The 22934-nt window shown below is 44.2% G+C and overlaps 2 protein-coding genes across 2 annotated transcripts in view; one reads left to right on the top strand and one right to left on the bottom strand.

The window, feature by feature from the left end:
• Positions 1-495: 495 nt before the first annotated feature.
• On the bottom strand, positions 496-10761 carry LOC306921255 (phospholipid-transporting ATPase ABCA1-like; the record flags this gene model as incomplete). Its single annotated transcript, XM_079498365.1, has 6 exons — positions 496-3021; positions 3502-3745; positions 4547-4639; positions 4774-4877; positions 5470-5604; positions 10654-10761. 6 exons carry the CDS (start codon positions 10759-10761, stop codon positions 2878-2880), a joined length of 828 nt encoding a protein of 275 aa, XP_079354491.1. The 3' UTR covers positions 496-2877.
• Positions 10762-12677: 1916 nt separating this feature from the next.
• The window catches only part of LOC306921256 (complement C3-like), a gene marked incomplete at its 5' end in the record, with an annotated part of 39742 nt that continues 29485 nt past the window's right edge, over positions 12678-22934 (top strand). Inside the window, 13 exons of the mRNA XM_079498366.1 lie at positions 12678-12866; positions 13556-13718; positions 14259-14356; positions 16171-16259; positions 17744-17826; positions 17946-18033; positions 19802-19904; positions 20789-20909; positions 21054-21169; positions 21681-21827; positions 21926-22025; positions 22232-22326; positions 22600-22791. Coding sequence (XP_079354492.1) covers positions 12678-12866; positions 13556-13718; positions 14259-14356; positions 16171-16259; positions 17744-17826; positions 17946-18033; positions 19802-19904; positions 20789-20909; positions 21054-21169; positions 21681-21827; positions 21926-22025; positions 22232-22326; positions 22600-22791 — 1584 coding nt within the window. The remainder of the gene's footprint in view (positions 12867-13555; positions 13719-14258; positions 14357-16170; positions 16260-17743; positions 17827-17945; positions 18034-19801; positions 19905-20788; positions 20910-21053; positions 21170-21680; positions 21828-21925; positions 22026-22231; positions 22327-22599; positions 22792-22934) is intronic.

The following is a 22934-nucleotide window of genomic DNA, read 5'->3' on the forward strand; positions in this document are numbered from 1 at the left end:
CTGGCCATAAAGTGCTCAGTGGGTTTCCACACAGCGTGGGTGTCTATGTGGATTAGGCTGAGAACTGTACTCAACTCATATTAATGGTAGTTCAGAGGCCTTGACACCCCACTGCATGTATAACCCATAAATAAATAGAAACCCTCCACAAGAGATAATAAAATAAAATTGAGCACCCCCCATCGACTCATAACGTTGAACGATGGCAGGTTTAGATTAGAAGCACTCGGAAGTGCACTCACTGATGTGGTCCCTGTGGTTTGTCTCACTGTGTGACGATCCAGACGGCCTGTCTCACTGGCTAGCTGTGTCTCGTTTACAAAATGGAAGAGGATAATGATTGTGAAAGTCTGGACGCTTATGTGTAATATGTCTCCAACATTGTGATGGCTTGTAGACATATTTCACAAAGATACTGATGTTTGGCAACTGCACTGAAGATACAAAGATGAGACAAACAGAATTAAGGGAGCACAGATAGTACACCTACGTGTGTTTTCTTTTTTCTATATATATATGTTGGGAAAAGAGGCAATCAAAGAGGAAAATTGTAGCCGACTGTTTGCTAAAAAACATTTGAAATAAAAACAAAAGCACGCAACTTTGACGGTACGAATCGTTGTGTCCTCAGAATTATGCTGGTCAAAAATACACATTCAGCTCCATTTGGCACCGGTGCTGTGTTTTACACTTCACAAGTACTGTATATTTCTTCTTTTTTTGTTTTTCTTTTGACAACATCACAATAGTATTATCGCACATAATATCCACATCTGTGTTGGCTCCGCCTGTGATGTAACACAGGTGCATAATAAAAGCATCTGTCTGTGGAATGGATATTCTCTACATCCCATACACAGAGAGGATGCTAGCCAACCAGAGCTAGCAGGGTTCTGGATAAGAAAAACTCCTCTCCATAGATGGGATCTTAGGCCTTACCTCTAGTCACTCATTAGTCACATTAATACACATGTTTTTCTTTTACAACATGGATTTAGACTCCACATGTACTGCTTATATGCTCAGAAAATCCAACAATAGAGTATGATTTCAGTCCGTTTCAGGTCCCTAATAAGCCCATCTGACAAGTCATGCTTTGACACACACTATAGAAGTGAGGATTGTCATGGTGTGTGTGTGTGTGTGTGTGTGTGTGTGTGTGTGTGTGTGTGTGTGTGTGTGTGTGTGAGAGCATGCAATAAATATTTCCAGGTACTTCCGAAGACCAATAAACAAGAATCTATCAGTTGCTTTTCACTTTACATCACATCTCTGCAGCCTATCCTGGAGCATTATTCTGCACTGACAACTTGACAAGCATCTTTTGTTCCTCTTGGTCTTTGTTGCCTGCCATTTGATCCAATACAGTCTCAATGAAAGCGGTCCATTGCTTTGACTGCCCTTTCATGCATGGTGTCATCGGTCGACTGTTCGATGTTGCTGTCTGTCACATACATTCCTCGGTAGCCTATGTACATTGTTGTTGTCGATGGTGTTGTGGAGTTGTTGGAGTGCTGTGAGTTCTCTCTCGACCCATGGTACAGTACACACAGCAAAACCCTTAGCCTGAAACTCAGGATGTGGCCACGTATAGGCACTGTGCTGGACAATGTCAAAAGACATAAAAAACCAAGCAAATAACGGAAAGAAAAAGTGATCTACCATAATCAATATCAAATAATCCAACACGAAACTCTGTTGAGGTTAAATTTACCTATTTGATGCATATAGTCGTATAAAAAGAAAGAAAGAAAAATAAATGAAGCTAAATTGATCAAATTAGAAACAGTTTGCCTAGCATAAATATATATTTTTTAGAGTGAGATCATTTGAATTGTAGAATTATCAATCATTGTCGTTTTAAAACAACTGCACATGGTAACGAAGAGAGATGGAGAGGGATTTGACCCTGAATATAAAACAATAACCCCTCCCCCTGTAGCCGTGAATGATTGGTACATTTTCGCATCTTTTTAACATCAGAATAGCACATACACATTTTCCGGCTGAGTGCCGATAACTCAGTTTTCCCCAAGTGAGCCGACTCACTCAACGCTCGGTCCAGCGAGCGCTGCACGTTCCCACCATTTGATCGCTCGTGCATGAAGACGGACGGGATTCAAACCGCCTCATCCAGTGAGTGAATAAGCCCCCCCTGATGGGTCTGATTCTGCTTCAAGTCTGTTCGGTCCGCCGTTCAACCCGTCCGTGATGTGGAGGAGAAGCACCAGTCTTCTGCCTCCACGCCCAATCCACTCCCTCGTGTCTTAGTAGCTTAACAGTTCTCTCACATAGTAGTTTTGCATTGATTTGCATTGATTTATTTTTCTTTCTCTTTTTTTCCCTCATTATTTCAGTGTCTTGTCTGAACGCCTGCAAGTCCCACCTCATCTTGTTCAAGAAGGCTGTGTGCTTATCCGCAGGTCCACTGAGAAATGATCATTGAAAAGACTAAAGGAAAATTGAAATAAAAAAAGAACATGTCCCTCCTTAAGTGGTCCTTGTTTCTGATTGGTGTTGGTAGAGGTGGTGGTGGGGTTGGGCGCACCCTGGGCAGGACCTACGCTGAAAAGACTATCAGCGGAAGTGGCGGAAGTGTTGCGTGTAAGATAACTACGTCACGCGGTGCGGCTGTGTTTACTAGTCCCCACCCAATGATCATTTCAGCGGGAATACATTTTCGGGAACACAACGCGGCGATTGGTCAAAAAACGTTAACTTCCGGGGGGGGGTTACACGGCGGAAGTCGTGCCTTAGATAGCTTATTTGTCCTAGGTTGTGACCAGGCTCTTCTTTTTCGCAGTTAAGTGAGCCTGGGACCGAGGCTAGGTTGGGCGGGGGTTGTTAGTCTCTACCCCCTTTTGGTTGGTTGTAGAATCACACGCAGCTCTCCCGTGCCTTGCTGTCCGTGAGGAAGGAGTTGAGTTTAGAAACATCGACCACTTCGGCGTCCCTCTTGTTCAGGTGGAGGTCTTTCAGCTGGTCCTCATCACTTTGGTCCTTGGCGAAGTTAACGAACACCTGCGGGAAGACGGAACGACAGTTAGATGGACGTTACAGTAGGCCAAGACAACCATCATGCCAACAATACTGAGCGAACACTGAAATGAATAGCATTCAACACTATGGGCTGTTTTTTTACAAGGGGGATGATGGATAGATGATTTTATCAGCACATTTAGTGTGTAACATACAGAATGAAAACATTCTTTACAAAACATAATGCAGAAAAAATATGCTTGTGGTAATTCAAAAATTCAATTCATGTTTCTTATACTAATATATTATTAAATTCCCGTGAAGTTTACTGTTTAACTGCACTGATGTCTATGTTATTGCAATGATCCGTCATTGGATACCGGGCAATATAATGATATCAGACCCCTTTTCACTCGGCATCAGCCCCCAAACATCTAACTCATCACGTACCCTTACAAGCCATTACTAAACAACAACAACAAACAGCATGATGGGGGGGGGGGGGGGGGGGGGTCTTCTTACTTGGTCTAGAGTGGTTTGGGACACGGAGTAGTCCTCTATGCTGAGAGCCTCCTTGTTGGAGGAGAGCAGGGAGAAGATACGGGCCAGGGAGGTGAGCGAGGAGGGCAGCTGGTACTGCAGCATGTTGCGGTGTTTCTCCTTCAGCGTGCTGCCTGGCAGCTCGCGCTCTATGAAGCCCATGACCGGCCGCAGGTCTGGGTCGGGACCCGCCACCCGCAGGATGATGGTGTAGCCGTCCCCGAACCTGTTTGGAGAGGGAAGAGGTTAGCTAACTGGCCTGGTTCAAGGCAGGAGGACACTCTAATGATGGAGAGGGAAGAGGTTAGCTAACTGGCCTGGTTCAAGACAGGAGGACACTCTAATGATGGAGAGGGAAGAGGTTAGCTAACTGGCCTGGTTCAAGGCAGGAGGACACTCTAATGATGGAGAGGGAAGAGGTTAGCTAACTGGCCTGGTTCAAGACAGGAGGACACTCTAATGATGGAGAGGGAAGAGGTTAGCTAACTGGCCTGGTTCAAGACAGGAGGACACTCTAATGATCTTTCTTTCTTATCTATTCCTTGTGGGGTATTGTTTTGGAGTTCATAAACAGATGTATAAACTAATTTAGACAGATGAGAAATTAGTTTTGCTGTTGTTAATAAAGGCCTCTCTTTTACTTCAGTGTTTTGTTATTATAATTCTTGGGGTATTTGTTCCGCTGAGTATGGTAATCAGCGTTTGGTTTCTATTAATAAAAATGCACTGTATAACTTCAATAATTCTCAGTGCTAACTACGCCAGTGAGGGCCTTTCTCACTGATTATTCATGACACGATATGCTATCAACTTAGCAAATAAATCGTAGATAGCTATAAATCTGGACAGTATTCTTCATTCACTGTAACGGAATGTCATGTGCAAGTCGTGTTGGCTTGTATTCAAGCCAACACAAGCCAACAATGGCGTGAGTAAATGATAGGAAAAACGGACATGCAGAAATTGACATGCAGCATTGTAGCTGTGCCAGAGGCAGTGTGTTCGGAGCACTCTCTCTCTCTCTCACCTGTTCTTGAGGTGCTGGACAGAACCCAGACAGCGGAACCTTCCGTTCACCATGATGGCCATCCTGGTACACAACGCCTCACACTCCTCCATACTGTGGGTTACATGTATATTATTAACACAAAGATGTTAACATCCTGGTACACACAACGCAAACAATGACCTGTGAAGACATGAGCATCTCTAGTAGGCTTTCTTTCTCCACTAAATAGAAGCGATTGTGCTAACCTGTGAGAGGTCAGAACTACGGATCGTCCCTCTTTGATGATGCTGAGAATGGCGTTCCACAGGGCACGCCGCGCCTTGGGGTCCATCCCTGTCGTCGGCTCGTCCTGTCGAGACAGAAGATACGTCTCAGCACAACACGACTGCACAGTGAGGTCTAACTAATTCTTAGTCTTAGGGCTCCATCTTGCGCCACCCTTATCCCTTATCCCTAAACGTATTTGTCATTTTTACTATTTTGAAAATCATTTTAAAATAGTTCAACTAGCCGATCTACATCTACACGTTGTGAGCCTGTAGATCAGCTATTTGAACTCTTTAAAAAGGTTTTTTAAAATAGTAAAAAATGGCAAATAAGTTTAGGGATAAGGGTTAAGGGGTGGCACAAGATATAGCCCTTTGTCTATGTTCTTATGATTTGCCACGTTTAGCAGACTCTTTTGTCCAGAGTTACTCCCTGAGTGCAAGTCGAAATGTGCGGTGGACAAAATAGCAGATCGTAAAAAGCAAATCTACAAGCTTGCATGGCCGTTCATAGCCTGCTGTGTTACGTGGTCAGATGGGTGGGCCGACGGCCGCGTGCATTTTCAGAGCATAGTTTGTTTTAATGATCAGTCAGTCGATGGCGTTCTGGCTTGGATCAATCACTTTTGTTGGGAGAATGGCTTATGTAAATAAACGAGTGCGAGCGTTACTGACCAGGAACACTACAGGTGGTCCTCCTATCAGCGCCATGGCTGTGGATAGTTTCCTCATGTTGCCTCCGCTGTAGGTGCCTGCTGCCTTGTCCACATACTTCACAAGCCCCAGTTTACGTATACCCCAGTCTGCCACCTAGCGGAGAGAAGAGGAACAGGAGGTTAGTGGTGAAATATGTGGTTTTCTCACCTCTTTTCTTGTCTTTTTTGAGTGGTGCAACCACTCCTTTACGGAGCTATGTGTGTGGGTGGCTGGCTGGGTGGGTGCGTCTGAGCACAAAAACAGCATGGTTGTTTTTCACCACCTGTGCGCAACCTAACACACACACAAACACACACGCACATATTAACTGTGTCACGGTTTGCAGAAGATGGAACCCAAGCGCAGAGCCACAAGCAGAGAAAGTTCAAATTAACTTATTTATTAATTCCAACAAAGGTAAAGCTTACACAAATAATACAAAGGGTGCAAGCAGAAACTCAGGTAAACAAAAGCTAAACTGTTCAAACACAAAGCAGGGATGCAAAACAGTTCAAAAGTCCAAAAAAGCCAACCTTACACGAAGCATAATGTCCAAAATACCAAAATCTCACAGAGGCACACGACGAAGACAGAACTGCAAGGAAACATGATCTCAGGAACAGATAGTATGTACTGGCAGTGTGTGTATGGAAAGAGTCCAGTCTTATAGGGGGCAGGATGATTGGAGAAGTGTCCTCAGGTGTGAAAGGGGCATGGCACTGTTGGGCTAATGAGGGAGTGTGTGCAGGTGTGTGGCAAGGACTGAGAGCTGGAATGTAATGTGGGAGTGGTTGACATAGAGACATGGGCCCTCATTTATCAACCGTGCGTACGCCAAAATATGGGTGTACGCCGAAATTACCGCAATTTTCGGCATTTACCATTTGCGCCAACGTTTGATTTTGAACTTGAGCCAAGACAATAACCACGTCTGGTCGGGAGCTGTCGTACGCTTTGTCCTCACCTGTTTTTCTGTCGTAGAACAGCGGAGCAGCATTGTTTGACCAGCTGAGAGGCTGTCACAGGCATCGAAACATATGTATTCACTCCTAAAATGTTTATATAAAACTGTATAGGTATGTATATGGGCTAAATGTAAAAAAGTAAAAAAAAGTTAAGGAATACATCAACGATGTGTCTTTGTGTCATATGAAATTAGTAGGAGCTTTCCAACTTTACAAGCAAGCAATTAAAATCGCGCATTTAAAAACAATGTTGCAAGTTAGATGCGTAAGCCATTTAAACAGTGTTTTGCATGATGAGCGCATACATGCGAGGATTTGGGCTGTCTGTGCTGAAATATTTCCATGACGGGACGTTGGAGAGTGCAGCGCTGCAGCTGCGGAGAGTCCCAACTTGGGTAGCCTACTGTAGCCTAATCAACAGCAGGCCGATGTCTTTCTGGAGTTACAGTAGCCTATGTGCAATCTCCTCCTCGTTTAATAAACCCGACGCGTCGCTCGAATGCCAAATGTGCCATGCCGGCGTGCCAGCGCAAAATTGGGGACCGCTGACCGCATCGGAGTTAGGTATAGGCTAAACCACCCAGCCAGGCTGCCAGCCCACCAGTGCCAGTGTGCCACATGAGGCTGGTTTAGGCTGCACATTTATATAATTGTCAGTTGATAGCCCAGCCACTGCACCGACTACTACTGCGACTAGCGAGGTAGGCTAATCTAAATAGATTGTCATAAACGTGCATGGTCGCGGTGTCATGAACAGTGATAGAGACAGACAGGACAGGAGAGGAGGAAAACAGCAGCGTGTGTGTGCGCCTATTTGTTATTTAATTCATTGTTCACATGCAGGTTCAGATTTTCGTTCACTAATATATTGTTGTAGGCTATATTAAATGAATAAATACTTTAATAATTTAATATAGGCTACAACTAACAACACACGGCAGGCGCGTAGCGCGGATCAAATGATTGACTGGGCAAATTAGCATGGGGGGGGTAGCCCCGGCCGATAGTGAAGTGTGAAGTGTGAACGGTTTGGGGAACCATTTTAAAACAAAGGCGGCTTGCATGCTGTGGTTTACTAACCAGAAAGTTGCATGCACAATTTATTTAAGATAGGCTACAACAAACCAGTTGGACTTGCAAGTTGCGTGTGCGTGCGTGCGTCTGTGTGTGTATGAGAGGGGGGTGACTTTTTTATTGACTTTTTTCGTCATGTAACTATGGTTTCCAAGGTCGTACTGCAGTTGTTCATGTCGCAAAAACGAGGGCGAGGCTTGATTTCATAGGGCGTGCCAGATAGATTTCAGCCGTCACATTTATAAACGTCCGAACGAAATTAAGGAAGAAACAGCTGTCTGCGATCACTTTGTAAATGCCGACCCGACGTGGGTGTACTACGAATCCTACACTCGAATTTGGGGCAGATTTTACACTCGATTGATAAATGAGGGCCATGGTCTGTGGGGCGACAGACCATGACAGTACCTCCCTCTTAAGGGACGGCTTCCAGACGTCCCACCATGCTGGCCTGGAGCACAGAGCAGGGTGGGCGGAGGGGGCCTGGAGGAGGGGAACTGATGCCGAGCAGGTGACGTCAGGTGGGCGGCCAGGATGCTGGGACAAGGTGTCAGGCGGACGGCCTGGGTGCTGGGACGAGACGGTCAAGTTGTCGTCGGGCGGAAGGCCGGGAGGCCGAGACGAGGCGGTCAAGTTGTCGGGCGGACGCCCGGGAGGCCGAGACGAGGCGGTCCTGTTGTCGTCGGGCGGACGGCCGGGAGGCCGAGACGAGGCGGTCAAGTTGTCGTCGGGCGGACGGCCGGGAGGCAGAGACGAGGCGGTCAAGTTGTCGTCGGGCGGACGGCCGGGAGGCAGAGACGAGGCGGTCAGGTTGTCGTCGGGCGGACGGCCGGGAGGCAGAGATGAGGCGGTCAGGTTGTCGTCGGGCGGACGGCCGGGAGGCAGAGATGAGGTGGTCAGGTTGTCGTCGGGCGGACGGCCGGGAGGCAGAGATGAGGCGGTCAGGTTGTCGTCAGGCGGACGGCCGGGAGGCAGAGATGAGGCGGTCAGGTTGTCGTCGGGCGGACGGCCGGGAGGCTGAGACGGCAGAGATGAGGCGGAAAACTTGGGAGGCGACGCAATGGATGCCGCAGGCAGAGGCGACGCCACAGGAGATACTGCAGGCAGAGGTGGCGCCACACGAGATGCTGCAGGCTCTGGAGCCGAAGCTGCAGGCGTCAGAGCTGCAGGAGCCATTGCTGCAGACTCAAGAGGGAGGGCTGCAGGCGGAGCTGCAGGGTCAGGAGGCGAGGCTGCAGGCGGGGCTGCAGGCTCAGGAGGCGGGGCTGCAGGCAGAGCTGCAGGCTCAGGAGGCGGGGCTGCAGACGGAGCTGCAGGCTCAGGAGGCGGGGCTGCAGACGGAGCTGCAGGCTCAGGAGGCGGGGCTGCAGACGGAGCTGCAGGCTCAGGAGGCGGGGCTGCAGGCGGAGCTGCAGGCTCAGGAGGCGAGGCTGCAGGCGGAGCTGCAGGCTCAGGAGGCGGGGCTGCAGGCGGGGCTGCAGGCTCAGGAGGCGGGGCTGCAGGCAGAGCTGCACACCGAGGAGACATGGAGGATGCTGCACATCCAGGAGACAAGGAGGGTGCTGCACACCCAGGAGAGGATGCTGCACACCCAGCAGAGGAGGATGCTGCACACCCAGGAGAGGAGGATGCTGCACACCCAGGAGAGGAGGATGCTGCAGACAGGACCCCAGAGGACACTGCACACCCAGGAGATGAGGAGGATGCTGCAGATTCTGGAGACTGGACTGCAGGTGGAACTGCAGGCAGTGGAGAGCTGAGCAGGCAGGGCTGCGGAGGGCTGGGCAGGCAGGGCTGCGGAGGGCTGGGCAGGCAGGGCTGCTGCGGAGAGCCGGGCAGGCTGGGCGGCGGAGAGCCGGGCAGAAGGGTGGTCTGGACACCAGGCAGCGAAGTGCTGGGCAGTGAAGACCGCTGGGGATGTAGGGAGCCATGGCGACCACGCCTTCCCCTAGCAGGCCCACGGTTCCCCACACAAAGGGCTAGGCGCGACCCCTCATATGGGTCCTGGACTTGAACCGGCTCAGAGTACACAGGTATTTTCACATGTTTGCAGAAATATGAAAATAAGTCCAAGGGTTGGTTCCTTTGTTGGTCTGGAACAGGGCAGGCTGATTGCAGACTCACCACTCCAAGCCTAATGGAGTTGGGAGCTGGCTGAGAAACATGTGGTATTGAGGAGTCTTCAAAGTCCTTAAGCCTCCCACGCACCACATTCAGGTGGGGGACAAAATGGCTTACCCATGGTCTCTCCTTGAACCACTGCTGCTGTGTTGATATCTCCACTTGGAGTTCAGTACGCAGTTTAGGTGGAGAGGCCAAGAGACGAGAAACCACATTTTCTAATTCTGCCACCTTTCTATGAAAAAGCTTTAGCTCTGCTGGGTTCATTATGGCCAGTACATTCTGTCACGGTTTGCAGAAGATGGAACCCAAGCGCAGAGCCACAAGCAGAGAAAGTTCAAATTAACTTATTTATTAATTCCAACAAAGGTAAAGCTTACACAAATAATACAAAGGGTGCAAGCAGAAACTCAGGTAAACAAAAGCTAAACTGTTCAAACACAAAGCAGGGATGCAAAACAGTTCAAAAGTCCAAAAAAGCCAACCTTACACAAAGCATAATGTCCAAAATACCAAAATCTCACAGAGGCACACGACGAAGACAGAACTGCAAGGAAACATGATCTCAGGAACAGATAGTATGTACTGGCAGTGTGTGTATGGAAAGAGTCCAGTCTTATAGGGGGCAGGATGATTGGAGAAGTGTCCTCAGGTGTGAAAGGGGCATGGCACTGTTGGGCTAATGAGGGAGTGTGTGCAGGTGTGTGGCAAGGACTGAGAGCTGGAATGTAATGTGGGAGTGGTTGACATGGAGACGTGGTCTGTGGGGCGACAGACCATGACAAACTGTATATATGGTGATTTCGGGTGTGCCATTACGCGGGGCGGCGAGCCGCCCTGTGGGTCTGGAACTTCCGCCCCCCACCCCCACACAGAGTTGCACCACTCACTTCACATGAGTGTGATTTTACCAATGTAGTCAATCTTTTTTCGTGTGCGTGCGTGCGTGCGTGCGTGCGTGCGTGCGTGCGTGCGTGCGTGCGTGCGTGCGCTTTTGACTGACCTCACAGACTTCTTTCTCAGGTACTCCTCTCAGGATGGCGTAGAACTCCAGATGCTCTCGACCAGTCAGCAGGTCATTGATGGCATCGAACTGGGGACAGTAGCCCATGTTCTGATGTACCTCATCTATCTCCGTAGTCACACTACACACACACACACACACACACACACACACACACACACACAGGCCAGGGAGGAGAGCTTGTACAGTACAGTACAGTACAGTACAGTACAGTACAGTACAGTACAGTACAGTACAGTACAGTACAGTACAGTACAGTACAGTACAGTACAGTACAGTTATATACAGTATATAAAACTCAGACCCTTCTGAAGTGAGTGGTGATGTACAGTACAGTACAGTACAGTACAGTACAGTACAGTACAGTACAGTACAGTACAGTACAGTACAGTACAGTCAGACGGGTCAGATTTTTTGTTTATTTTTTACTTCTGACCCCCAATAAGTGCAATGTTTTATATTAGGGGGAAACCACAGAACCACGCAATCTTCATTGCTGGAATCTGCCTTATTGATTTTCTGCTATTTACCTTCCTGTGCCAGGAAAACGTGTGTGTGTGTGTGTGTGTGTGTGTGTGTGTGTGTGTGTGTGTGTGCGTGCGTGCGTGCGTGCGTGCGTGCGTGCGTGCGTGCGTGCGTGCGTGCGTGCGTGCGTGCGTGCGTGCGTGCGTGTGTTTGCATGGAATGGGTGAAGAGGAAAAAGTAAGTGTCTGTGGTTTCAGACCACATTGACAGCAGAGTAGGCAGCAAGCAGGATGCTGGAGACTTTACTATGGCAGCTGTGTGTGGCCTCTCTGACCCTCTCTTATCTGGCTGATGCATCTCCATTGTAAGTAGACCTGTAGCAACGTCGAGTAACTGACCCATGTTTGGGGGTCGCGTGTAAAAAATATATGTAATTTTGGTGGTGCATTCTTTACTTATATTTGTTTATTTAAGAGGGAAATGAGTACAGTTCTAGAATGTATTAGTCCATAACAGGTTCATTGTGCATCGCCTCCTTCAGGGACATGTTTTTTTTTTAGTTTAATGTTTTGCTGAGTATACATACTGCAGGCCAACTCAAGGTACGGCCACGGAGCCGACTTGGGGACCCAACGCAGCTCCTCCAAGGAAAACAAACTAATTAACGGAGCTGAACGTGAATCCCCCCCACCGCCCACCCCTTTTTTTTCCCTCACTGTTTATGTTTCTTTTCCCTTTTTACCTCCTTTATGATGAATTCCTGTTCTGTCCTTTGTCTATATAGAAGTGTCTATTTGTACGTCTCTAAATGTTTTTGATGATTTGAACATGGTGGACCCTATTGGAAACAAGTGTAATGCTTAATTGGGTCGTCCACTCACAGTTAACAGCCTTTGTATTGAGTTTGTGCTTGAAATGTACTGTAATTCTGCAAACTGTTAATACATTTTTCAATCAATCAATCAATCAATCAAAGGCATTCGGTCAGAAGCAAAGCTAAAACAATGATGAAATATAGTATTGATCTTGTCCAGGATGATCAGTGGATTAGTCATTGTGGTCAATGTTCATGCAGGACCTGATGAGTTGTGTTGACCTTTATACCATCGATTCTCAACCCGTGGGCTGGGCTGGGGCCCACTGGTGGGCTGTAAGGATATTGCAAGAGGACCCCAAAATAATTGGCAAAACGCAAAGTACTTAATGAAAATATAGAGGCCAGAGGTTATTTTGGGGTCTTTGGCATGGATCTACGGACATGATGACCCACTTTGGCTCACGCACGCACACACTTCTCTATTAGAAGGTGTAATAGAGGTCTAATTTATCATATTTCTTTTTTACCTTTTTGTTCTTTATTTACCCAGGGTATAGTACGTAGCTGAGTGTTCATTTTCAGCAACGCCACCCTGAATATAGAAACACAGTCCGGGGAATTGAACCAGCAACCTCCCGGCACTTCTCTAAGCCCCCCCCCCCCCCCCCCCCCCCCTATCTCTCTCTCTCTCTCGTTGTCCTTTCCTGTCTGCAGGCAGGTGATGTCTGCTCCTAACGTGTTGCGTGTAGGATCTCCAGAAAACATTTTTGTGGAGTGTCAAGATTGTACAGGTGCAGACCAGGTCATCGAAATCAACGTGAAGGACTATCCGGCTAATTCAAGGCTGTTGAAGTCCACATCTGTAACCCTTAACAGTGGCAACAACTTCCAAGCAATCGGACATATTACGGTATAATATAAATACTTTTTATGCCCTCTAAAAAGTCTCATCTGAACTTTAAATTGTAATTATTGTGGTAGAACATTTTAATTTCCAAATCGAAATTAGGAACTGGTGAATAAATCTGTATTTAAAAGACACACGGCAAATGTGTTTTACTCCTGTGGAATTATCCATATTCGCCATTTTGCTATTACAAAATCAAAATAAGTTTCAACAAAATTGGAAGTAGGCTAAATTAGTATTTCTACTAAAATATTGTACTTAAATATAAATATAAATTGAGGTGATTTTACTTAATTTAACTAATCTATGAGGCAAATTATTACAACTACAATAAGTTGAAAATGTTAGTTACAAGTTGGTACTTTAGATTAGATTTAGATTAATATTGCAAAACATAATAGCCATATTTTATAATTTGTTTATTCTAAAATAGCTGATCTACAAGCTCAGAAGTCACAACGCATTGACATTTGATACGTACTTTTAGTTTTTGAACATTAAAACTATATTTTGATGCCAATATTTTGGTACTTTGTTTTACTCAAGAAAAGTTTAGACTTTTACTTTACTTGAGTATTTGTGGTATACTGTAGGTACTGTACTAAAGTAAAGAAATCGGAAAACCACAATTGAATGTCACTTTTAAATATAATTGGGGTAAAGCCAATGTATTCTGCCTGTACTGGTTTCAGATCCCATCTGATAAATTTAAGAAGGATCCCAACATGAAGCAGTATGTCCACCTGCAAGCTCAGTTCCCTGGACGGCTGCTGGAGAAGGTGGTCATGGTCTCCTTCCAGTCTGGTTACATCTTCATCCAGACAGATAAGACCATCTACACCCCCAATACTAAAGGTCAGTCCACCGCCTTAGCACAATACTATACTACTATATGATTGTTAAACATAACATTTTAGCCATGAATGCCAAAGAAGGTGGAATTTTTTTGTTTTATATACAATGTAGCCTACACAAATATGCGTGCATTGGGGGACAGGGCACAAAGGTGTTTCTGGAAGCCCTGACCTTTCAGATTATGATAGGAGTGCAATGCTATTATTGTCTCCGCCAGGCTGAAGGCACACTTTTGTAGTTAGTCAGTTAGTTAGTTATTATTATTATAAATGTGATTAAAAAAAATATATACAAATTATGAGTTTAAAATAGCATTTATAGTTCACTATAGTTCACTGTTCAACAAACAGGGAGGGTTTCTTGCACACAAGCGATTGATAAATATTGACAAAACTGTCTGTCTGTCTGTCTGTCTGTCTGTCTGTCTGACACACACACACACACACACACACACACACACACACACACACACACACACACACACACACACACACACACACACACACACACACACACACACACACACCTCGACAAACTCAGTTAATTTCAGGATGTTTGCTGTGAATCCTGGCATGGTGCCCATTGAGAGGGATCCTGCTAATGCTAACCAAACTGACTCCATTTCTATTGAGATTATGGTACAGTATTTACAACATAACATTCGTTCAATGATATATCAGCTGCATATAGCTGCAGCTACAGCTTGTGTCAACTTGTCAAAATCTGTCAGGACCTGCGCTATACACTATAAAGTATATGCTTAAATGTCTAGTGGAATCATTTCTGATTCTGGTCAACACATTTTTATCATCAACCGTCAACCATTTAGCGTTACAGTCTAGTGTTACCATCTTCCACATGCCGTCCTGTGCAGTGTGACGTCACTCATGAATTCATATTTACAGTTTGTTTTCTGTAATCATGTCAGCTGTACTCTTCATCAAGAACCTGCAGTCTGAGTGTCGTACCCGGCCGGCCATTTGCTTTTATCATCAACATCACGTTGATGATGTGTGTGTTATACTTTAAACTTTAAAGCTTCATTTTGAATTTGAAATATATGTGTTATAGTCACAGCCACGGCAGGGCAGCAACTTCTTTGTCATCTGACCAGAGTGGCTATTTGTTTCCTGTCTGTTTGTCTGTCTGTGAATGTCTGAAACACTGTCGCTGCTCCTCACTGACTGCACCAATCGCTCTGATTTCTTTTCTTTCTTCAATTTAACAAATTTATCTCTGTCTGGACCTATCCAAATAAAACACCACATGCAGGCATTGCAGGCACAATTGTCATAGTCCATATCGTTCGGCTCTAAAATCGGCTTCTAATGTTAGTGGGAGGGGCCTATTTTACAAAAAATGCCACAAATCACGAATGGAATGTCCAATCCACCCCAAATTCTATTCACATGTCGAGGGTCGTTTAATCAACAGAGAGCCAAACGCAATTCCATTTCATCTATATGGGGCACCGCAAAGGACTAGTACAGTACACAATTGAGAAGACCACACTTTGTGCGCACACGGCTTTGTGCGAGATTCGGTTGTCCAAGTCATAGACTGTCATGTAAGCGAAGTATGTGGAAGTGCTGTTTACGCCTGTGCTTTATGGCCGTGATATGCCACTGACTTTACTTCTGCGTTTTCAACCCAGCTTTGTGGGTGTTCGCAGTTTCCCTTTCCGTGATGCGATGGACCCATTACACAGCGCCCACACAACCTGCCCAGCATAGATACAACACGGTCAATGGACAAAGATAAATAATTGCTGTCTGCCTTCATTGAAAATGTACGGTTTCTGTGTGTGTGTGACTGTGTCTCACTGAGATCGCATTGCCACGACGCGTGGCATTAGACGTGAGTGCAGCACAGGCACGCAAGCTTCTAGTGTAACACAAGGCAACACAGGCGGTAACTGCTAAAGCGGAACTGGGCACTTAAGAGAAAAAGTCCAAGGTCTCTTGGAGGAAAACTTGGCACTCTTTTTGGGAAGAACTATATATATACTATATTCAAAGATTTGTATACATTTTCAAGATTTAAAAAAAATAGCTGATCTACTAGCTCATAGCACACCACGAAGTGAATGCTATATCATCTGCTATTTTGTATTGGCCAAAGTATAAATGAATGGTTAAAGTGGTTACACAGAGCATTGCCAATGCTTTACAATTTAAGACAGGAGCTGGTGTCATAAAGTTGAGCTGTTCAATTATAACAATTATACTTCAGAATGCTTAATTCAAAATTAAAATAAAAGCGTAATACTAATCACTTGAACCCCAGCATGCCTGCCTATTCTGTGGAGAACATTCGCCATGAATAGCAGATCTGCAAGCTCAAGAGGTCAAAAGGTCAAGAAAAAGATTTACACCGGGCCCCCTTTGCAAAGATTCCCAGTTCTCAACATGCTTTATTATGCTAATTACCTTCTATTGTTTTCATTTACCAGACTCCTGACGGCATCGTTTTGCCAGTGGAGACCGTCGCTTTGAAGTCAGGGCTCCACTCTGGAAATTATGACATCCCAGAAATTGCCAGGTGTTTTTCTTTTCTTATACCTTCTGGTGGATCAAGCCATCCTGCTAGGACATAAGAGTCCAAACTAAGAGGGTGTTTACACTGAGACGATCCGCAGTCAAACCGCATAACTTTTGTATCGTTTTGCCCTTTCATCTACACACTGCCGACCAAAACGGTGAATGAATCCGTTGATTTTGGAAACCGGGTCCCAGAGTGGATAAATATGAAACCGCAACTTTTGCGCCACTGTGTGGACGTCCGAATCCGCATATTTCCTGGACCGATGACACAAGAGCCCACATGTTTTTTAAGACGCATGCGCCACCCCCGAACAATAATAAACAAAGATGGCAGCACCCAGCGTTATACATTGCATTTGTCCTGCAGAAAATAGTTAATAGTTAGGGCTTTTACAGCTAATGTACTGCTCCTACACACCACCACCGTCGGCATTGCAACAAGTGGACATGGAGAATAGCATTCTCCTGTCTGTTTTTGTTTACATCGGAGCGTCTGCAGTGTTGCCAGATTGTGTGAGAGAAATAAGCAACCAGGTCTATGAAAACAACCCCAAAAGCGACCAGGTTATTTGAGAATAGCAGATCTACAAGTTTGCGTCGTGATGTGACACGTTGTGAGCTTGTAGATCTGATATTTAAAAATATATATCATGGAAAACAAAGTGACAAATGTGGAATATTTTTTAAACAGAACAACAAACATTCTGATTGACCAGATGACAATAAATATGTTTTTTCTCTTACTGTAGATTAAGTGTTGTATTTTTAAATTAGAATACTTAATATATAGTCCAATCATGTATTTAGGAAAATCTATACAATCATGTCCTAAACCTAAATGTTTTATTGTAGTCTATCTTGTAGCCTCTACAGGTAGCCCATTGGGCTACTTGCCTCAACCAGGCACTTTCCCTTTTCTGTATTTTTGTTATATATAGTTTCATTATTTAGTTTGTATAATGTGCTAAATAAAATAAAATAAAATAAAATCATATCATAGGAAACAAGACCAAATAATCAACTATACACTTAACAAGCCAAAAAAGAAGCCCAAAGTCGCTTATAATAAACAGACATGGCAACACTGGCATCATGTCTTCTTCTCTCTTTTTGAGGCTTTGTGCCAGCTAGTGCTACAGCACCACCTACAGACTGGCCATATATACTACAGGCGCATTCAGGGCCGGTTGCCGTTTTGGTTGTTTTAGTGTAGACACATAGATTAATTGATTCGAGTGTATACAGTCAACTTTTTGACAGCGACTCCTTGATATATTTTAAAACGTCTCAGTCTAAATGGGGTCTAAGACGTGTGACTTGGTGCTATCTTTGTGTCGCAATATCCCTTTGTTAATGTTTTTGGTGTGTGTGTGTGTGTGTGTGTGTGTGTGTGTGTGTGTGTGTGTGTGTGTGTGTGTGTGTGTGTGTGTGTGTGTGTGTGTGTGTGTGTGTGTGTGTGTGTGTGTGTGCATGCACATGCAGTATTGGAGTGTGGAAGGTGGTGGCCCGTTTCCAAAATAACCCTCTGGAGACCTACTCGGCTGACTTTGAGGTCAAGGAATACGGTAAGAGTTTTTATTTATGTATAATGTTTGATATTCAAACTTTAGAATGTATACAACAATAAGCAAACATGAAATATGAATGAACGGTCAAGTGAATTCCACTTCCCTATTTCTACTAGTGCTTCCTAGTTTTGAAGTGAAACTGACCCCTGGCAGCCCCTTCTTTTACGTGGACAGCGATCAACTAGACATCGACATCCTAGCTACGTACGTGACATTGTGAATGTCTTCATATTGTGCAAAGAGACCGGTGCAACTCTGTACTGTTGAGGTTTACAAAGATGAATGGACAGTAGAGTTGTTATGTATATTATATCCAGTACTAGATACAAGGCTACTTGAAATAAAGTATGGATGCTCCTGGTCAAATATTGCTCAACTACGTACAAGTTAAAGTTGCCTTGTCAAATGTATACTTGAATTAAAGCACTTATCTACTTTGAAAAATACTTTAACTAGGCCTATTCAAAAGTACAAATTACAAAGTACAATTTGTTTTTAATATGGAAAAAATAATCTTCCAAAAAGATTTAAAGATGTAGGCTACCAGAACAAAATCGTGATCTACAAGCTCACGTGGTGAGCAAATCACAATTTGCCTCACTTTTGTCTTTAATAATGTTTGTGTTTACACGCCTTTGTCTTCAATGTTTGTGTTTACACACTTTTGTCTTCAATGTTTGTGTTTACACATACTCTCAAAGCTGGACATAGGAGGGGCTAGCGCCCCTCAAAATATATTAAAAGGACCATTATGGTCGCATCAAAACTACAATGCCTTGGCCTGGGCCGTGGCTCAGCGGTCCAGGCACCTTGGCTGGTAATCCAGTCTGGCAGTGTGCCGCGGGTTTGACCTTCACTGCATGTCACCCCCCCAATCTCTCCCCATTTCCTGTCAGCCTACTGTCTAAAAAAATAATAATAATAAAAAAAAAATAATAATAATAATAATAATAAAATAATAAATAAATAAATAAATAAATAAAAATAAATAAAATAAAGGCGAAAGCCACCAAAAAAAAAACATTTAAAAAAAAGGACCATTATGATATAATTTGAAAATGGGTGACAAACCTATGTTGCTTTTCAGTGGTTCTCAAACTTTTTAGTGTAGTATTTAGTATTCTGTGTTTCCTAGAACTGTAAGTATGAAAAAAATCATTAACATGGTTAACATGTTAATGATTTTTTTCAGATCTCCAGTTCTAGGAAACACAGAATGGGGGACTTTTTTTTATTATTTCCACACAACAGCTCTAAGGTATATCGTTTGCCCGCCAGGAACATAGGAATATTAACACGTAGAATCTTGTAGCCTGCCACAAACGGAAAAGCCGTTTTAACAGCGATGTATTCATTAATGCATGTTTTAATACGATCGTATCGAAATCTACCGTCCGTTAGCTTTGTTATGCTTCTGACCCAATGGGCGCGGCCATTTTGAAAATGCGCGCGCATCCACTTACATTGCCGGCTCTGTTTTCAGACGGCTTTATCTCACAGAAGCGACATTGCAGGGGTCGCTTTGTCCCAGACAAGCGTTTTCAACGGCCTGTAGCAGGCGCTGTGATACTCGCGGTCCACTTTTTCCACCACCGACCGAGAGAACAAGCACCAGCTTCGTCAACACACACGGAATGGTTTCATAGTAAAATGCGATTACGGATATTTGGCTCTTCAAAGTAAGTGTCACACGCGATAAAACCCTGGCAGGACGCGACGGAGGGATTAAATAATGGTAGCGGTAAATTTAATGACATAGTAAAATGTTGAAAATGAGTGCAATGTCCCAGTTTGTGCTTGAAATGTACTGTAATTCTGCAAACTGTTAATAAATTCTTCAATCAATCAATCAATCAATTAAGTATAGTAGTGAACTAAACGTACTTTGTTCCACCATCGGTGCATGTGTTGATTATTTACTTTGGTCTGTACATTATTGTGACCACATTTATTTCTGTACGTGTGCTTTTAGGTATCTGTTTGGTAAGGAGGTGGATGGGGTTGCCTACGTGGTGTTTGGAGTAGTTCACCAGGATCAAAAGAAGAGTTTCCCTGAGTCTCTTCAGAAAGTGCCGGTTAGCATAATATTGTCAAATCCTATCTGTTTGTTAGCATTTTGTAGAAATCCTATGGCTTGTCTCTAATTTTTCAATCTATCATCTATGGTCTCTTTCATCTTGTCCTCTATTGTAAATTACCAGCCAAATGTTGCACACACACTCCCTAGATGCCAACCTCTGCCCCAAATTTTCCTGAACGGCCTGTTATAGCACCACCAGGAGGCCGACTTTTGTAAAAAAACATTTTTTGCTATTACTCCTCCAGATTTTGTCCCAAAATCCGCAAAACATTACACAGTATCTCTATAGTCATGTGCTCAAGACGGATCTATCCAATATTTCATATTTCATATTCCATCCTAATTGGCTAACATTGGCTTTCAAAGTTTGCAGTATTGGCCCGTTTTGAACAAAAAAGCCTCAAATCATGAACGCAGCAATTTATGTGAAATCTTTCACGCACTTTCCTACTAGGCTGAGGAATACATCCCACCCTTTTCACATTGGCCTGTTATAGCGCCACCAACAGGTGGATCTTTGCAAAAAACCTTTTTGGACCAAAATGCCTCAAATCATCCAACTGCCATTTAAGGCATAAGAATTATATGGCACCCTTTTCACATTGGCCTATTATAGCGCCACCAGGAGGCCACAACCTGACCTGCCCTGGTGGAGACCTGTGCCCCGAGGGGGACTTTTTGTAGTTGATTTCTATTTTGATTTTAATGCTATGTTTAAACTGTATGGTGAAAGTGATCCAATTAAGATCTGCTCACATATGTGGCCCAAAGTGGATAATACTGTATATGCATTAAGAAGGGCTCCATGAAAAATATATATATATTGAGTGTGTGTATATGTATGTACGTAACTGTAAATTTTGTATGCATGATTTTTAGGTGGTAAGAGGTGAAGGAAAGGCCATCTTGCTGAGGAGGCACATCACTGACGCTTTCCCCGAAATCGAAAGTCTGACGAAGAGCGCCATATTTGTGTCTGTCAGTGTGCTGACAGAAAGTGGTAAGGAGAGAGAGAGAGAGAGAGAGAGAGAGAGAGAGAGAGAGAGAGAGAGAGAGAGAGAGAGCATGTGCGTCTGCGTCCGCATGTTTGGGCATATGTCGTTTGTAAATGTGTAGGCTGAATAGCATTTGCCTGCTCTTTCAGGCAGTGAAATGGTGGAGGCGCAGCTGAGAGGCATCCAGATAGTCATATCTCCTTACACCATCCATTTCAAGATGACACCAAAGTACTTCAAGCCAGGAATGTCCTTTGATGTTTCGGTAAAATAATAGCTCAGATTTATAGCACTTTTCTAATCGCCCAAAGTCACTTCACTCACTTTTACAAAAAGAGGAAGGAAACAATTAACTTTATTTCTAATAAACAAAATTCACCCATATGCCCTCCTATGATAAAACAGTGCTGTTGGATCAATAGCTATAGTATCTCCATTCAGACACACACTGACTTCTTTTGTACTTTGAGACATCATCTCCCACAGCCTTAAAACCTGTCTGTGGTTTGCTAGGAAATGGCCTTAAATCAGGGGTTCTCAATTTCAAGTAATCCCATATCAATATCTTTTTATCGCGGGCCCCTATCTAAAATATTTCTAAATGATTCAAATTTGTTCACAAATACATTTTGCTTGTGGACCCCCTGGAACCTGTTTCAAGGATCCCTGGTGGTCCTCCCCGAAGGTCCCAACTACCTTTCATTACTTTTGAATCTGAGAACTTGATGCATGGTTTGAATGGTCAGCTGTTTGTCACATACTATACTGTACATTAGGTTGTGGTTCTGAACCCTGATGACTCTCCGGCCGTGGGCGTGCCTGTGCTGGTGGGACCTGGGGACTCGCGTGGGCTAACGGGAGGCAATGGCATGGCCAAAGTCACCGTCAACACAATAGTAGGGGCCCCACAACTGGAAATCACCGTAAGTCTCTCAATTGTCTCTTTTACATCTGCAAAATTGTGACGTGACAATGAACATGTTGTTGAGGTTGAAGTGTGCGGCTGTTTATGTGATTCCAGGCAAAGACCACTGATATAAACATTCGAGATGACAGGCAGGCGTATGCTAAATACAGTGCACTCCCATATATTTCCAGGAGCAGCAACTACCTCCACATAGGTAAAAAAAAAAAAAAAAGAAAGAAAGAAAGAAAGAAAATTCAACTATACAACAACTATGTTACTCCATGTGATGGGGCCTAAATCCTAGAGTTCGACAATGTAACGCAGGTAGCTTGCATGCATGCATTTTATAATTGTGTTTAAGCAGTAAACAAAGCAGTAATTGTTTAACATTAAGTCCTGTTATTGTTGCTAATATTTCAGGTGTGGACTCAACTGAACTGAAATTAGGAGACAACATAAAAATCAACCTGAACATTCCCAGTCAAGCAGCTCCAAAGCAAGACATTACATACCTAGTGAGTTCAGATCCCATGTGTTTGTGTAAAACAGCATGTTTATTTCAATGATCAGTCAATCGATTGTGCCTGGATCAATGGCAGTTCCTACCTTTCAGTATAACAGTGAAATGACTACATTTTTTTTTTTTTAAATAAATATATAATATATTAAATATTAATGTCATTAAAATCTTAGTTTTGCCATTTATTTGGGGGTCTATATTGCCAATATTCTTACTGCTCACCAGGTTGAGAACGACTGGAATAATGTGTTTTAATTTATTACGTCAGATCCTGAGCAGAGGCCAGTTAATCAAGGCTGAACGTTTCAAGAGAGAAGGCCAGACCTTGGTGTCTCTGTCATTGGTCATTACCAAGGACATGCTACCCTCATTCCGCATCATAGCCTATTACCACATTGGAACCAATGAAGTGGTGTCAGACTCCATTTGGGTGGATGTAAAGGATACCTGCATGGGTGTGGTGAGAGACACACACACACACATGCACACAAAATAAGTGTCACTGATGATAGCAGAAATCAGTGGTTGTCTCGAATACTTTAGTGTATGAGACTGAAGGAGGGCATTACACACTTTATATCAAAAAACAGTGATTGGTGCTTG

Source organism: Electrona antarctica (genome assembly GCF_951216825.1).
Source record: "Electrona antarctica genome assembly, chromosome: 4".
In the NCBI taxonomy this organism is placed as follows: domain Eukaryota; kingdom Metazoa; phylum Chordata; class Actinopteri; order Myctophiformes; family Myctophidae; genus Electrona; species Electrona antarctica.